This window comes from Taurulus bubalis, assembly GCF_910589615.1.
Source record: "Taurulus bubalis genome assembly, chromosome: 16".
Classification (NCBI taxonomy): domain Eukaryota; kingdom Metazoa; phylum Chordata; class Actinopteri; order Perciformes; family Cottidae; genus Taurulus; species Taurulus bubalis.
The window spans coordinates 21,746,714-21,761,642 of NC_136604.1; the positions used below are offsets into that span (position 1 = coordinate 21,746,714).

General features: G+C 44.5%; 1 protein-coding gene across 1 annotated transcript in view; it reads left to right on the top strand.

Annotated features, from left to right (window-relative positions):
• LOC306748398 (chloride channel protein-like) overlaps positions 1-14,225 on the top strand; it is a gene marked incomplete at both ends in the record, with an annotated part of 38,809 nt that extends 24,584 nt beyond the window's left edge. The window contains 11 exons of the mRNA XM_079231564.1: positions 1,947-2,057; positions 3,403-3,616; positions 4,865-4,998; positions 5,102-5,193; positions 5,568-5,660; positions 5,814-5,901; positions 8,100-8,182; positions 8,654-8,701; positions 9,660-9,764; positions 10,951-11,037; positions 13,797-14,225. Of these exons, the coding sequence (XP_079087690.1) occupies positions 1,947-2,057; positions 3,403-3,616; positions 4,865-4,998; positions 5,102-5,193; positions 5,568-5,660; positions 5,814-5,901; positions 8,100-8,182; positions 8,654-8,701; positions 9,660-9,764; positions 10,951-11,037; positions 13,797-14,225 (1,484 nt within the window). The remainder of the gene's footprint in view (positions 1-1,946; positions 2,058-3,402; positions 3,617-4,864; positions 4,999-5,101; positions 5,194-5,567; positions 5,661-5,813; positions 5,902-8,099; positions 8,183-8,653; positions 8,702-9,659; positions 9,765-10,950; positions 11,038-13,796) is intronic.
• Positions 14,226-14,929: the final 704 nt, after the last annotated feature.

Here is a 14,929-nt window from a genome sequence, read left to right on the forward strand (position 1 = left end):
GTGTTTGTTTGTTTCTGTGTGTATGTGTGTGTGTGTGTGTGTGTGTGTGTGTGTGTATGTGTGTGTTTGTTTCTATGTATGTGTGTTTCTGTGTGTGTTTGTTTGTTTCTGTGTGTGTTTGTGTGTGTGTTTGTTTGTTTGTGTGTGTGTGTGTGTTTGTGTGTGTGTTTGTTTGTGTGTTTGTGTGTGTGTGTGTTTGTGTGTGTGTGTGTGTGTGTTTATGTGTGTGTTTGTTTCTGTGTGTGTGTGTTTCTGTGTGTGTTTGTTTGTTTCTGTGTGTGTTTGTGTGTGTGTTTCTGTGTGTGTTTGTTTGTTTCTGTGTGTGTGTGTTTGTGTATGTTTGTTTGTTTGTGTGTGTGTGTGTGTTTATGTGTGTGTGTTTGTGTGTGTAAGTGTGTTTGTGTGTGTTTGTGTGTATGTTTGTTTGTTTGTTTCTGTGTGTGTGTGTGTGTGTGTGTGTGTGTGTGTGTGTGTGTGTGTGTGTGTGTGTGTGTACAATGTGGCCTTTTGCGCCGTCAAACATCTCTCAGAAACATCAACATATTCTAAACATTCCATTAGAGGAGCTCCATGTTCAGGATGTTTCCCTCTGGACTTCATCCTGTTCCTTCTGGAAGTGACTCTTTCCTTCTGGAAGTGACTCTTTCCTTCTGGAAGTGACTCTTTCCTTCTGGATGTGACTCTTTCCTTCTGGAAGTGACTCTTTCCTTCTGGATGTGACTCTTTCCTTCTGGATGTGACTCTTTCCTTCTGGAAGTGACTCTTTCCTTCTGGATGTGACTCTTTCCTTCTGGAAGTGACTCTTTCCTTCTGGAAGTGACTCTTTCCTTCTGGATGTGACTCTTTCCTTCTGGAAGTGACTCTTTCCTTCTGGATGTGACTCTTTCCTTCTGGATGTGACTCTTTCCTTCTGGAAGTGACTCTTTCCTTCTGGATGTGACTCTTTCCTTCTGGATGTGACTCTTTCCTTCTGGAAGTGACTCTTTCCTTCTGGATGTGACTCTTTCCTTCTGGAAGTGACTCTTTCCTTCTGGATGTGACTCTTTCCTTCTGGAAGTGACTCTTTCCTTCTGGATGTGACTCTTTCCTTCTGGATGTGACTCTTTCCTTCTGGAAGTGACTCTTTCCTTCTGGATGTGACTCTTTCCTTCTGGAAGTGACTCTTTCCTTCTGGATGTGACTCTTTCCTTCTGGAAGTGACTCTTTCCTTCTGGAAGTGACTCTTTCCTTCTGGATGTGACTCTTTCCTTCTGGAAGTGACTCTTTCCTTCTGGATGTGACTCTTTCCTTCTGGAAGTGACTCTTTCCTTCTGGAAGTGACTCTTTCCTTCTGGATGTGACTCTTTCCTTCTGGAAGTGACTCTTTCCTTCTGGAAGTGACTCTTTCCTTCTGGATGTGACTCTTTCCTTCTGGAAGTGACTCTTTCCTTCTGGATGTGACTCTTTCCTTCTGGAAGTGACTCTTTCCTTCTGGATGTGACTCTTTCCTTCTGGATGTGACTCTTTCCTTCTGCCGTCACTGAACAGACGATTGCAATAGTAGCACAACGTAGACCTCGGTCTGAAATCCTGGATTTGGTCTTGAAAAGTAGGCGAGTCCACGCGGCGTTCCCATATGTTTTACCCTGGAAAACCTCTCGTCTCCACCTCTACTTCCAGAATGCATCTTTATTTATTACGTCAGCATATTCAGAACACGTTGTTGTTGTTGTTTACTTCCTCCTCTCAGGAGCTGCGTTCTAAACAGGTCTTTATTCATCACGTTGTTGTTGTTGTTGTTGTTTACTTCTCCTCTCAGGAGCTGGGTTCTAAACAGGTCTTTATTTATCACGTTGTTGTTGTTGTTGTTGTTGTTGTTTACTTCCTCCTCTCAGGAGCTGCGTTCTAAACAGGTCTTTATTTATCACGTTGTTGTTGTTGTTGTTGTTGTTTACTCCTCCTCTCAGGAGCTGCGTTCGGCCGGCTGGTGGGGGAGATCATGGCCTCCCTGTTCCCTCACGGCATCGTGTTCGACGGCATCCTGTACCGCATCATCCCCGGAGGCTACGCCGTCATCGGTCAGTCTCCTCTTACCGCTCCTTCTCTCATTCCGCCCATCCTTCTCTCACTCCGTCCATCCTTCTCTCATTCCGTCCATCCTTCTCTCGCTCCGTCCATCCTTCTCTCACTCCGTCCATCCTTCTCTCATTCCGTCCATCCTTCTCTCACTCCGTCCATCCTTCTCTCATTCCGCCCATCCTTCTCTGACTCCGTCCATCCTTCTCTCATTCCGTCCATCCTTCTCTCACTCCATCCATCCTTCTCTCGCTCCGTCCATCCTTCTCTCCCTCCATCCATCCTTCTCTCGTTCTGTCCATCCTTCTCTCGCTCCGTCCATCCTTCTCTCATTCCGTCCATCCTTCTCTCACTCCGTCCATCCTTCTCTCCCTCCATACATCCTTCTCTCGTTCTGTCCATCCTTCTCTCGCTCCATCCATCCTTCTCTCGCTCCATCCATCCTTCTCTCGCTCCGTCCATCCTTCTCTCATTACGTCCATCCTTCTCTCGCTCCGTCCATCCTTCTCTCGCTCCGTCCATCCTTCTCTCGCTCGTCCATCCTTCTCTCGCCTCTGTTCCACCCCTCTATCCTCCTCTCTGTCCTCTCCTCTGTCCTCTCCTCTGTCCTTCCCTCTGTCCTCCTCCCCTCTGTCCTTCCCTCTGTCCTCCCCTCTGTCCTTCCCTCTGTCCTCCTCTCCTCTGTCCTTCCCTCTGTCCTCCTCTCCTCTGTCCTTCCCTCTGTCCTCCTCCCCTCTATCCTCCCCTCCGTCCTCTCCTCTGTCCTTCCCTCTGTCCTCCTCCCCTCTATCCTCCCCTCCGTCCTCTCCTCTGTCCTTCGCTCTGTCCTCCTCCCCTCTATCCTCCCTTCTGTCCTCTCCTCTGTCCTTCCCTCTGTCCTCCCTCTGCATCCTGTCCCTTGTCCTTCTCTACTGTCAACCTCAACTTGTCCTTGTCTCCTCCTCCTCCTCCTCTTCCTCCTCCTCCTCCTCCTCCTCCTCCTCTTCCTCTCCATCAGAGCATGTGTCCACTTTGCTCTGACAGTTAAATGTCACAGTGGGTTCTCTCTGCTGTCTTCACCTCAGCAGCGACTCACAAACGTGGCCTTCCTCCCTTCCTCCCTTCCTCCTCCTCTTCTCCTACAAAGCCCATCCCTCCTCTTCCTCCCTCGATCCCTCCTCACTTCCTTGGTGTTCCCACTCTGTCTTCTCCGTCTTTTCTTCTTCTCCTTCATCTTTCCTTCCTGGTTAAAACACATCTACCCCTCCTGTACTGTTTCTTCCCTCTCCCTCCTCACCTGTCTCCTCTCCTATCACCTTTTCCTCCCTCCTTTCTTCCTCTCTTACCCTCCTCCTCGCCTCTGGACAGGAGCGGCGGCTCTGACCGGGGCCGTGACTCACACGGTGTCCACGGCGGTGATCTGCTTTGAGCTGACGGGTCAGATCTCCCACATCCTGCCCATGATGGTGGCCGTGATCCTGGCCAACATGGTGGCCCAGGGCCTGCAGCCCTCGCTGTACGACTCCATCATCCAGGTCAAGAAGCTGCCGTACCTGCCGGAGCTCGGCTTCGGGCACATGAGGTTCGTGCGGCAAAGCGGTGTTTTTTGTATCTTTACCTCAAACTGATGTCCTGCATGTTTGCAACAAGCACTAGCTCCCCGCTGCTGCTGCTACTGGCTAGCTACTAGCTACTGGCTACTGGCTAGCTACTAGCTACTGGCTACTCGCTAGCTACTAGCTACTGGCTACTGGCTAGCTACTAGCTACTGGCTACTGGCTAGCTACTAGCTACTGGCTACTGGCTAGCGCTGCTGCTAGCTTGCTACAGCGGGGACACCCACCAGAAGTAGAAGCGGCTTGTAACCCGACTTTTACGGTACTTACGTAAACTCCATGTTTTTTGACTGAAACTCCTCTGAACACCCAAATGCTGTGTTCTATTGTGATTTTTGTTGCAGATTACAATTATTTAGGTTCTAATCTTTCCAAAAAGGTGTCTTATTAGTATGTGGGCTGTTGTTTGGGCGCCATAATACAGTTTGAAAAACTCGGTGACCGCTCAAGGAGGCATTTTTGGGAAATCTTGCTCATATCATGCTGGATGTTCATAGTTATGATCAAAATATCTTTAAAAATTTTTTTTTTTTGCAGATATAAATTTTTTTCCCACGTTGCTGAACAAATACATACAATAAACACAAGTATTGGAATTAATTTGGGGTTCCTACGACGACTCAAACACAGGGAAAATAAAAAAATGGTCTAGAGCCAAAATTCAACGATGTTTTTCCGCCTTCAAAATAAAAGCACCGTATCTCAAAACAGGAAACCGAACACATGTTTCTTACTGCAGACACAACACATGCAACAAAAAACAACAGAATTGATTGACAAACAGTTTCTAACTTTATTTGTTGCTTACAAATATAAAAAGGAGGGAGAGGATTTCCAGATCAGGAACTTTCCACTTATATAGGATCTCCAAGACACAGATGTGTGGCCTCACAGCTGGATTTAGGGGGATATATTACTAAAAAAAGAATATAATAGTCATGAGGATGTTTTTCAGTTGTGCATAATTACATAACATTTTGATGTGTTTATGCTACGAAACACTCTTGGGAAGCGAGGAGGCAGTGAACGGGTATTCGGTTGGTTGCAGTCTGCAGCCTCACCACCAGATGGCACTAATCCCCACACGCCGTGGCTTTAACGTCCTAAACATGGAACGTGTGCTCCCAGTTAACGGAGCAGGGCGATGCCCTGGTGGCTCATGGAGGGTTCATGTCCATGATTATTTAATGCGTTGACATGTGTCCGTCCTGCAGCCAGTACAACATCGTGGTCGAGGACATCATGGTGAGGAAAGTCAAGTTTGTGTCGTCTCAGTCCACTTTCAGGGAAGTGAAACTCCTGCTGGACTCCTCCGCGCTCAACACAATCCCACTGGTCGACTCAAAAGGTAAGAGAGCTCTTTGTGAGATAAATCTTTTTTACAGGTGCCGTAAAACTTGAAGTCTGTGTGGGGGTAACTCCTCCTCTTCCTCCTCCTCTTCCTCCTCCAGATTCTATGATCCTATTGGGCAGCATCGACCGGCTGGAGCTGCTGGCGCTCTGTGATTGGTGGCTGTCAGCAGAGCGGCGGCTCCTGATGAAGGTGAGGACGTCCAGTCCAGTTCATAAAAACTATTATTGAATTTTATATGTTGCATTAAAACTAGTATGCAGATATAATAGTAATCGTGAACCTAATAATCGGCTATTTCTTCTATATAAATAGCACAACAGGTTGTGTTTATTATATTATTTTTAGATAAAGAAACCAGTCTCAACCAGTCCAACAGCAAATCATGCTTTAAATATTTTTTTCAATTTTTGTTCTGCTATTATATTGAAGTCATGTGTTATATTATGATTTGAAAGAAGAAGTAAAAAGGAAACTGAAACCGATTAACTTTTTTTCTTCATTTAAGATAATAACTTGTATAATAATAGTTGATATCGATCTGTTCTCGTGGTTTTTGGGTTCAGGGTCAGAGCCTCCAGGAGCAGAACCAGTCTCATAAACACAGCTGGGAGTCCTTCGCCTTCGTGGACGAGGAGGAAGAGGAGGAGGGGGAGAAGGTGACTTCAACGTCTTTATTCCATTGTGGAAGATGGACACGTCTTATTATAATGATCTATTTTCTCGTTGTTTCGCTGCTCGTTTACCTTCTTCTTCAGCTGAAAGCATCGTCTTATTGTTTTGTTTTTATTAATAATGTCTGTGGTCTGCAGGGCAGCCCGGTGCCGGAGGAGAGGAACGGCCCGCTGCCTCCGCCAAAGCCTCAGGAGTCCTCCTCCAACCACACGGCTCCTGTCCCAGGTGAGCTACACACATACAATCAGTGTTGGGGTAGTTACTCAGAAAAAGTAACTAGCTACACGTTACTAGTTACTTCTGAAAATTGTAACTAGATACTTTACTAGTTACTGCATTTGAAAAGTAACTTCACTACTAGTTACTTTACTTTCCATTTTTTTTAAGCAAATGTCCAAATTAACTGCAAAGATACATTTTCAATAATAATGTATTATTATTAATTAATATAATTTCCAATAATAATAATCACGCGAGTCACACGACACTTCCTTCATGAACAATCTACCGTAAACGTCGGGTTACGAGCCGCCACTACCTTCGGTCAGAGTCCCCGTTAGCTCCCCGCTGTAGCCGGCTGGGGCTCCTGCTAGCACTCCGTCACTTCCCCGCTAACTTCGGCTAGCTCTCCGTTAACTTCGGCTAGCTCTCCGTTAACTTCCGCTAGCTCCCCGCTAACTTCGGCTAGCTCTCCGTTAACTTCCGCTAGCTCTCTGTTAACTTCCACTAGCTCTCTGTTAACTTCCGCTAGCTCTCCGTTAACGTCCGCTAGCTCTCAGTTAACTTCCGCTAGCTCTCTGTTAACTTCCGCTAGCTCTCCGTTAACTTCCGCTAGCTCTCTGTTAACTTCCGCTAGCGCTCTGTTAACTTCCGCTAGCTCTCTGTTAACTTCCGCTAGCTCTCCGTTAACTTCCGCTAGCTCTCCGTTAACTTCCGCTAGCTCTCTGTTAACTTCCGCTAGCTCTCCGTTAACTTCCGCTAGCTCTCTGTTAACTTCCGCTAGCTCTCTGTTAACTTCCGCTAGCTCTCTGTTAACTTCAAAACCAGAAGACTGGAACACAAAATTCAAGAAGCAGGACGTCAATACAAACAAACATAAAGAAAAAGAGACCATGAACACAACAAAACCAACACAAACAACAACAAAGAGCAAAAGCAATAGCAAACAAAATGAGAGGAACTAAAGAACTGCATCAAAGGACGAAATCATGAAAGCAATTATGAAAAAATGTGTTTTAAGTCACAATAGTCTTGATCGGATTTGATAAACATGAAACACTTTCTCCAGGTTGCTGAAGGATGAAGAGCCGACTTATTTCAACCCATAAATCAAGTTTCTGCTGAAGTCATTGAGTTATATTTGTTCAATTTGTTTGAACTTGCAACGCCGGCTTCTTTCATCTGGAATCCACTGGGAGGAATCCTTTCTAAAACCTCCTCTTCCTCCTCCCGGTTTCTCCGGCTGTAAGTGTCGTAGAAACAAATCAAGAGTTTGGAGGACGACGCTCTTCAGCTCCGTTTCACTCGTGGAGTCGCCTCGCGGGGCTCGTCGTCGTCGTCGCCGTGGTGATATTGATTCCTTCGGACAAGCGTTGCCTCCCGGGTCGATGCAATAAGATTTATTCTTTGCGCTGTCTCTCCCGCTTTTCCTCAGAAAGAAAGAACACGGCGACTGATATGACTAAGCTTTTAGTCAGAGCCCAGATGGTCTGAGAACGCTAAGACTTCTGGGAAAAGAAAAGCAGAAAAGAGACGAAGAATTCCCACCAGCAGCTACACACACGTCCCTCCGGAAGAAGAAGAAGAAACAAGCTCAGTGTTGTTCATTGGTCGGCGTTTCTCTCGCCTCTGAACTCAACAGACGTCGAACAAATGGAATTATTAATTATTAACTTAACGACCCGAATGGCAATCACAGAAGATTTGGCAGAGCGCTGGCTGCAAGTAACCAGATGGCGTGTGTGTGAGCCTCTCGGTGGCCGATCACACACACACACACACACACACACACACAGACGGCCTCCATGGTATCCAGGCAACAATAAAGAGTCACATGGGTTGTAGTTGAAGTCTCTCAGAACCTCCATCTGCAGTTTGGTTATTTTAGTCAGAAAACTGCATCTGTGTAATTTATTGACTCTCTCTCTCTCTCTCACTCTCTCTATCTCTCTCTCTCTCTCTCCCTCCCTCTCTCTCTCTCTCACTCTCTCTATCTCTCTCTCCCCCCCCCTCTCTCTCTCTCTCTCCCTCCCTCTCTCTCTCTCTCACTCTCTCTATCTGTCTCTCCCCCCCTCTCTCTCTCTCTCTCCCTCTCTCTCTCACTCTCTCTATCTCTCTCTCTCCCTCCCTCTCTCTCCTGTCGCTCTCTCTCTCTCCCTCTCTCTCTCTCTCCCTCCCTCTCTCTCTCTCTCTCTCTCTCTCAGAGAAAGGTCCTCTGCAGTCTGTGCAGAAAACACTCAGGAATCTCTTCACCTCCAAGAGCAGACAGACCGAGGGACAGTCACAGGTGTGTGTGTGTGTGTGTGTGTGTGTGTGTGTGTGTGTGTGTGTGTGTGTGTGTGTGTGTGTGTGTGTGTGTGTCCATCACTGAGCACAATGTTGTGTCTTCTACAATAAGATAAGATAACCCTTTATTGCAGGATTACAGCAGCAGTGCATACAAAGTAATATAAATAAACAGTAAAGCACTAATAAAAACAGTGAAGAAGAATACAATAGCTGACAGATGACAGAAGTAAATGTTATATATTATATATATATATATATATATATATATATATATATATATATATATATATATACATATATATGAGAGCCAGGCGAGGCGTCCTCTCTTTAGCGGTGACGTATGACCGGGTCAGAGCTGCAGGAGTGACACCAGGAGTTTTATGATGACATCATCACTGTTTTAATGATGACATCATCACTGTTTTATGATGACATCTTCACTCTCGTTGTCTCCCCTGTTCGTCTCCAGGAGCCGAGCCGTCCTCCCACCCTGCTGGACCCCATGACGCCAGAGGAGGTGAGCAGCTTTTATAATAATAATACCCACTGAACCTAATGAAGCTGATTGTGTGATCCTTTTAAATATATATATATATATATATATATATATATATATATATATATATATATATATATATATATATATACTTTATTGGTGAGTTTGCACAATATGATTAAACTTTTGTTTACGCCTATATCAGACGGCTATTTTCACCAGGCCTGACAAGCGGGCCAATATGCGGCCAAAGTAGAAAAATAAAAATCAGAAGAATGAAAAATAATGAATCAAAACCCACCCACACACATGGCCTTTGCGTTTGTTCTCAGATTTTTGAAATATAAAATGAAAAGCTGCCACTTCTTCCTGTATATTTAATTTATATATATATTTAACTCAAGAACAACATTACATCTTTAAAAGCAGAAAAAAGGCAGACTGAGATGGAGAGTTTGGAGACTTCCAACTGTTTTAAGCACTTTTTCTTTTATGATTTTTTAGTTTTTAATCGCCAACATTAATCAAACGAACTCATTTGACTCGCTACTGTTTTAGTTTTTCTCCGTTTCTAGACAGAAACTCATTGAAAGAAAACCTATCAAGAGCCGTCTTTAGACTCCAAAGTTTACTTATTATGAAAGTACTTCAGACCCGTCACATGAGATCTGAGTCCCATCAGAGGAAGACGACTCAGAACCGTGGCTCTTTTGTAACTGCATCGTGAACAGAATTTAAAACGAGCCCTGTATGCACCATTAGACTGCTGCCCCCAGTCCAGGCTTGCAGGTAAAATCCATAGAGGCTTCAAGGACGCGGAGCGAAGGTTTCACGGTTTTTCACAGCTGCAAACCGCTCAGTGTTCAGAAGATGAATGTTTTTACGCATATGAATACATCCTGATGTTTCCTCTCAGGCTGAGCTCGTTCTGTGGAATAGAAAAGACATCATTTCCCTTCACCCTGCCCTCTGTCTGCAGGTCAGAGCGTGGGAAGAAGCCGAGGCCGACACGCCGATGGAGATCGATGAGATTCGAGTCGACCCGTCGCCGTTCCAGCTGGTCGAGAGGACGTCGCTACACAAGGTTGGTGCGGAGAGACGGCGGTGAACAGAGGTCACGGAGGTCACGGAGGTCACGGAGGTCACGGAGGTCAAGAGAGGAGATGAGAGCGCCTCACCTCCCAACAGGATGTGTAAAGAAAGAGAGAGAGAGAGAGAGAAAGAGAGAGAGACTTCACACGTCTGTAAAAGTGGCCTCGCTCATAATAAATAATAAACTTCACGTGATGAAATAGATGAGTATTGAAATATTCAGTAATTTATCTTTCATTAATTAATCATTGATTAATATTAAATCTGTTTTTTGAAGTGTCACATTCCACATTCACATTCATAGATTTTACTTTCTTTCAGTCATTTTATTTTAAAGTCGATTGTTCCGCTGCTGCTGTTCATGGTCAGTGTAATTTAATGTTCACGGTCATATCCAGAGTATTCTACTTATTCATGTGCACTAGGAGCTCTGTGTGCCGAAGAGCTCATCCAAAGATCCACCTTAGCCGGAAAATGAGCCGAATACTTTAACCAGTAACCTCATTAGCATAAATATGAGCACAAAATGGCTCCCCGAGTTTTTTAAATGTTATTGTCCGGTGCCTTCCCTTCAACCCACAGAGGAAAACTGCACATCGTTAGAAAGATTATGACCTAAATCATCTAAATCTGCAATAATAATCACAATAATCACAAGCATTGGCATGTTAGGAAGCATATTCAGTCCCAAAAACGTTCCTGAATTGACAAATGACCTCTGACCTGGATCTTGCTCCCACCGTGACGCACATGTAAAAACTCCTGGTCTGGCTTTGCAATTTCTAGACACTTATACTGGTTATGAAATGATCTGTATTGATTTATTAGACTCACACAGTCCCGTACGGTTACAGGGACGTGACTTTGACTTCTGAATGTTTTAGTGAAACGTTATAATCGCTTAGTCATTTTAAGGAGTTTACGGAATTATCAAACTTCACGATCTTAAAAAGAAAAAAGCAAACCCACACATCTCTTCTCACGAGGGTTACGGTACTTTAGCAATTTAAATGAATCCAATCAGAACTGTGGATGAGGAGAGAGCACAGTTTTAGTTTTGAAAAAACTCAATTCTCCTTTTCTGGCTGTTGGGTTCATCAGGATGAACGAGGGAACAAACTCCAGGACTTCTGACGGGTTTGTCGTAATGTGACTCGTGACCTTCTCTGTCTCCACAGACACACACCTTGTTCTCCCTGCTGGGCCTCAGCCACGCCTACGTGACCAGCATCGGCAAACTGGTGGGAGTGGTGGCGCTGAAGGAGGTGAGGAGCTTCACATCTCAGAGCTTTTTAAAGGAAACTCTTCATCTGCCGGATGAAGGTCGACGGGGACCAGAAGCAGCCGGGACAGGAGATTACATTCACACCCACCTGGGTTTAATTCACTCAACTTCACTGCTCTGTCTCGGCTGCAGTCTTTTACCTCCTGGCTTCAGATGAAGCTTTTAAAGGATGAAACTTCTCTGATGAAGCTTTTAGAGGATGAAACTTCTCTGATGAAGCTTTTAAAGGATGAAACTTCTCTGATGAAGCTTTTAGAGGATGAAACTTCTCTGATGAAGCTTTTAAAGGATGAAACTTCTCTGATGAAGCTTTTAGAGAATGAAACTTCACTGATGAAGCTTTTAAAGGATGAAACTTCTCTGATGAAGCTTTTAAATGATGAAACTTCTCTGATGAAGCTTTTAGAGGATGAAACTTCACTGATGAAGCTTTTAAAGGATGAAACTTCTCTGATGAAGCTTTTAAAGGATGAAACTTCTCTGATGAAGCTTTTAAAGGATGAAACTTCTCTGATGAAGCTTTTAGAGGATGAAACTTCTCTGATGAAGCTTTTAAAGGATGAAACTTCTCTGATGAAGCTTTTAGAGAATGAAACTTCACTGATGAAGCTTTTAAAGGATGAAACTTCTCTGATGAAGCTTTTAAATGATGAAACTTCTCTGATGAAGCTTTTAAAGGACGAAACTTCTCTGATGAAGCTTTTAAAGGATGAAACTTCTCTGATGAAGCTTTTAAAGGATGAAACTTCTCTGATGAAGCTTTTAAAGGATGAAACTTCACTGATGAAGCTTTTAAAGGATGAAACTTCTCTGATGAAGCTTTTAAAGGATGAAACTTCTCTGATGAAGCTTTTAGAGGATGAAACTTCACTGATGAAGCTTTTAAAGGACGAAACTTCTCTGATGAAGCTTTTAAAGGATGAAACTTCTCTGATGAAGCTTTTAAAGGATGAAACTTCTCTGATGAAGCTTTTAAAGGATGAAACTTCTCTGATGAAGCTTTTAAAGGATGAAACTTCACTGATGAAGCTTTTAAAGGACGAAACTTCTCTGATGAAGCTTTTAAAGGATGAAACTTCTCTGATGAAGCTTTTAAAGGATGAAACTTCTCTGATGAAGCTTTTAAAGGATGAAACTTCTCTGATGAAGCTTTTAGAGGATGAAACTTCACTGATGAAGCTTTTAAAGGACGAAACTTCTCTGATGAAGCTTTTAAAGGATGAAACTTCTCTGATGAAGCTTTTAAAGGATGAAACTTCACTGATGAAGCTTTTAAAGGATGAAACTTCTCTGATGAAGCTTTTAAATGATGAAACTTCTCTGATGAAGCTTTTAGAGGATGAAACTTCACTGATGAAGCTTTTAAATGATGAAACTTCTCTGATGAAGCTTTTAGAGGATGAAACTTCACTGATGAAGCTTTTAAAGGACGAAACTTCTCTGATGAAGCTTTTAAATGATGAAACTTCTCTGATGAAGCTTTTAGAGGATGAAACTTCACTGATGAAGCTTTTAAAGGACGAAACTTCTCTGATGAAGCTTTTAAAGGATGAAACTTCTCTGATGAAGCTTTTAAAGGATGAAACTTCTCTGATGAAGCTTTTAAAGGATGAAACTTCACTGATGAAGCTTTTAAAGGATGAAACTTCTCTGATGAAGCTTTTAAAGGATGAAACTTCACTGATGAAGCTTTTAAATGATGAAACTTCACTGATGAAGCTTTTAAATGATGAAACTTCTCTGATGAAGCTTTTAAATGATGAAACTTCTCTGATGAAGCTTTTAAAGTTGTCTGTTATAATAATCAAAGTTCCTTCTGATGTTCGTCTTTCCTTCATTTACTTCCTTCTGTCTTCTGTTTGTTCATCATATTATATCTATTATTTTTCTCTCTTTTTCTGTCTTCCTTTTCTTACACTTCTTCTTCTTCTTCTTCTTCTTCTTCTTCATCTTCTTCTCCTTCATCTTCTCCTAATTCTTCTTCTTCTTCTTCATCTTCTTCTCCTTCATCTTCTCCTAATTCTTCTTCTTCTTCTTCTTCTTCTTCTTCTTCTCCTTCATCTTCTCCTAATTCTTCTTCTACTAATTCTTCTTCATCTATCTTCCCCTCCTCCTCCTTCCCTCCATCTATCTTTCTCTCCTCCTCCTCTCCTCTTCCTCCTCCTCTGCTTCCTCCTCCTCCGTCTCCTCTTCCTCCTCCTCCTCCTCTCTTCCTCCTTCTCCTTCCCTCCATCTATCTTCCTCTCCTCCTCCTCTTCTCCTCTTCCTCTTCTCCTCCTTCTCCTTCCCTCCATCTATCTTCCTCTTCTCCTCCTTCTCCTCCTCCTCCTTCTTCTTCTTCTTCTTCTTCTTCTTCTTCTTCTTCTTCTTCTTCATCTTCTTCATCTTCTTCTCCTAATTCTTCTTCTTTTTCTTCTTCTCCTACTAATTCTTCTTCATCTATCTTCCCCTCCTCCTCTCCTCCTCCTCCTCCTTCCCTCCATCTGTCTTTCTCTCCTCCTCCTCCTCCTCTTCTCCTCATCCTCCTCCTCCTCCGTCTCCTCCTCCTCCTCCTCCTCCTCCTCCTCTCCTCCTCCTCCGTCTCCTCCTCCTCCTCCTCCGTCTCCTCCTCCTCCTCCTCCTCCGTCTCCTCCTCCTCCTCCTCCTCCTTCTCTTCTCCTCCTCCTCCTCTCTTCCTCCTCCTCCTCCTCCTCCTCCTCCTCCTTCTCTTCTCCTCCTCCTCCTCTCTTCCTCCTTCAGCTCCAGAAGGCCATCGAGGGCTCGACCCGCTCTGGCGTCCGTCTCCGTCCTCCACTCGCCAGCTTTCGCAACTCCGTCCCCAAACCTCCGGCTTCCTCTCCCTCCGCTCCGATCTCCACCTCCATCTCCTCCTCCTCCTCTCCTCCGTCAGCTCCACCTGCTCCCCAGCTCCCTCCCTCCTCTCACCTCCATCTTCACCAGAAGGAGACCGAGGTGTGGATCGAGGGCGTGGCGGAGGAGGGGGAGGAGGGGAGCGGCTCCGACCTCACCCTCCCTCCCTCCACCTCTCCTCCCCCAGTCCCTTCTTCCTCCACTCCTCCTCCTCCTCCTCCTCCTCCTCCTCCTCCTCCTCCACCCCCCGCCACCCTGCCACCCTTACAGAGACTGTTGGATCAGGATGAAGAGAGCGACGATGAGCCAATGGTGTAGACGAGTCAAGAGTGTTGTTTTTTATAATGGAAAACTTTTTGTTCTTTTTTTTTTAAAGCTTTGAGTTTCTTTCTCCGTTCTTAATTTGTCGCTCTGGTCTTTGGACACGTTTACCTCTTCAGCTCGAGGATGAACCGGTGGAGGCTTCAGGGGTCAAAGGTCACTGTGACCTCACACATCATAACTTCATATGAACGAGTAATAGGATGAAGTGGTGAAGTGAGGACATTTCTGGATGAGAAACTGCAAAGTGGAAAGTAAAAGCATCCAAAACAACAATAAGACAATTATAACAACGTTATTATTATTATATTACTGTTAGTACAAGGCCAGATAACCCACCATGTGTGTGTGTGTGTGTGTGTGTGTGTGTGTGTGTGTTTATGTACACACAACATAAATGCGGTTAAACTAAAGTCGCTGCTAGTTTAATTGGGATCGATTAGCCGTCTCTCTGTGTCAGTGCTCTTCAGCATAACTTATGTTTTATCATAATCTGCTGCAGGGGAAGTGAACCCATCAGCTCTGCGTTAGCGGCTCGTTAGCGTCTCTAAAAGGAAAAGGAGCCCTCTGTTTCTTCATGGTGTTTTAAAGACAGACCGTCTGGATGGGGCTGATGGAGCTGCTCAGCCGGCCGTGGGAAGATTGTCCAAAGCCCCAAAAAACGACCTCCAAACATTGCGTGCTGACCTCAGAGCTCGACT